The 2,012-nt window shown below is 41.6% G+C and overlaps 1 protein-coding gene across 1 annotated transcript; it reads right to left on the minus strand.

Annotated features, from left to right (window-relative positions):
* Positions 1 to 311: 311 nt before the first annotated feature.
* On the minus strand, positions 312 to 1,174 carry LOC141679881 (uncharacterized). Its single transcript, XM_074486252.1, has 2 exons — positions 818 to 1,174; positions 312 to 569 (listed from the first exon to the last, which is right to left on the minus strand). The coding sequence occupies exons 1-2, from the start codon at positions 1,172 to 1,174 to the stop codon at positions 312 to 314; spliced, it is 615 nt and encodes a 204-aa protein (XP_074342353.1).
* Positions 1,175 to 2,012: the final 838 nt, after the last annotated feature.

The raw sequence follows: 2,012 nt of genomic DNA on the forward strand, positions 1-2,012 counted from the left end.
AAATTTATCCAGATAATCATGAAAGACCCGATTCATCAAAACCATAAATACCGCTGGTACATTCGTCAACCCAAAGGATATCACAAGAAACTCATAATGACCATAACGAGTGCAAAATGCAGTGTTTTGAATGTCTTCCTCCCTAACTCATAACTGGTGGTAACAAGATCTCAAATCTATCTTCGAAAAGTACTTCGCCCCTAGCAACTGATCAAACAAGTCATCAATGCATGAAAAAGGAAACCTGTTTCTGACAGTCACCTTATTTAACTCCCTATAGTCAATGTACAATCTCATGGAACCATCCTTCTTCACAAACATAGAGGAGCTCCCCATGGAAACACACTTTGCCTGATAAATCCTTTATCCAACAACTCCTGCAAATGCTCCTTCGATTCTTGTAACTCAAGTGGTGCCATTCGGTAAGGCGCCTTAGAAATAGGCTCAGCACCTGGAAAAAGTTCAATAGTAAACTCCACCTCTCTATGTGGTGGCAAACCTGGTAGCTCATTGGGGAACACATCTTCATACTCGTTCACAACTGGATAATCCTCGATGCGAGGTTCATCCTTCGATGTATAATTCATGAAAGAAAGCTAGCCATTACAACCCTTAGATAAAAGTTTGCTCCCCTTTAGAGCATTAATAAATTTAACATCTCCTTTCGGCTGAGAACCTTGGTATACAAATTCTGGTTTATCAGCATCTCCAAAATCAGCTTTTTTCCTAGACAATCTATTGTGGCACGATGGAAACTCAACCAATCCATGCCCTAAATAATGTCAAAGTCGTGCATCTCTATCGGTATCAAGTTAACCTTACAATTTCTATGTCCATCAGCTATCAGACACTCTCGATACACATCAAAAATAATAACAGAATTCCCCATCGGGGTAGAAATAGACATATGAGGATATAATAATGAAGGTGGAACGCCAAGATGACGAACAAATGATAAAGACACAACAGAATGTGTAGAACCTGTATCAAATAACACATAAGCATCACGTCTACCAACAAGAAGTGTTCCTAAAATGATACATGAACTAGCTGTTGCCTGATTTGCAGTCAAAGCAAACACTCTGGCTGTAGGTTTCTGTTGATTGCAACTGCCACTATCACCGCCAGCGCCTCCTCCACCAGTGTTGCGTGACACTGTACATTCTTTTGCCATATGGGACATGCTACTACATAAGAAACAAGCCCCGGTCTGTCTATAACAAGCTCTACACGGATGATGTCCACTACATATTGCACAAGGAGCCACTAGAATTATATTGAGGTTTCCCCCATACACTAAATAATGGCTATGCCCCTGTTGATGATTCTGCCACTGTCTAGGCTGCTTCTGTCATTGAAACTGCTGATTCTGATTCTGACCAACATACTGATTCTGGCCATGAAACGACTGACCACCCCTATTCTGATTTCGTCCGCGCCACTGTCCCTGCTGACCACTCTGACTTCCATACCACTGTCTACCTTGTACAAAACCCTGATCATCCCTAGCCCTCTTACTACCACTGTTAGACCTGGAAGTCCTGAAATCTTTGTGCTCCTTCTCAACGTCTTTTGCTGCATCAGCCACCTCTTCCATATTATCAAATTTAAAGGAAATTTTGGAACCCTTCAGATAAGACTTCAACCCCCAATTAAATTTATCAGCCTGCTGTGCAGCAGTCCCTATAATTGTCCCAGCAAATCGAGCCAACCTTATAAACCTCGTCATATAATCAATAATGCTCTCATCATGGTGCTACACAACAGAATGAAACTCCCTCAAATAAGCCTCCCTATCAGCATTAGAGCATTAGAGAAGTACTGCTCATAGAACACCTCCTTGAATCCCTGTCATTACAAAGCCTCTGCATACATCTCCCCTCTAGTAGCTTTCACTCCTCTCCACCACCTCTGAACATCCCCCTCCAACATATACATAACTTACCTTACCTTCTGAATCTCATTACAACCCAGTGCATCAAAAATTTTCTCGAGATGAATAATCCAATTTT

This window comes from Apium graveolens, chromosome 8, assembly GCF_009905375.1.
Source record: "Apium graveolens cultivar Ventura chromosome 8, ASM990537v1, whole genome shotgun sequence".
In the NCBI taxonomy this organism is placed as follows: domain Eukaryota; kingdom Viridiplantae; phylum Streptophyta; class Magnoliopsida; order Apiales; family Apiaceae; genus Apium; species Apium graveolens.

Excerpts from the sequence above, each read along its gene's own strand:
- LOC141679881 (XM_074486252.1), bottom strand. The coding sequence starts at position 1,174 with ATGGCAAAAGAATGTACAGTGTCACGCAACACTGGTGGAGGAGGCGCT. Across the intron at positions 570-817 it reads ATGGACATAGAAATTGTAAG|GATGAACCTCGCATCGAGGA; the intron begins GTTAACTTGATA and ends TATACATCGAAG.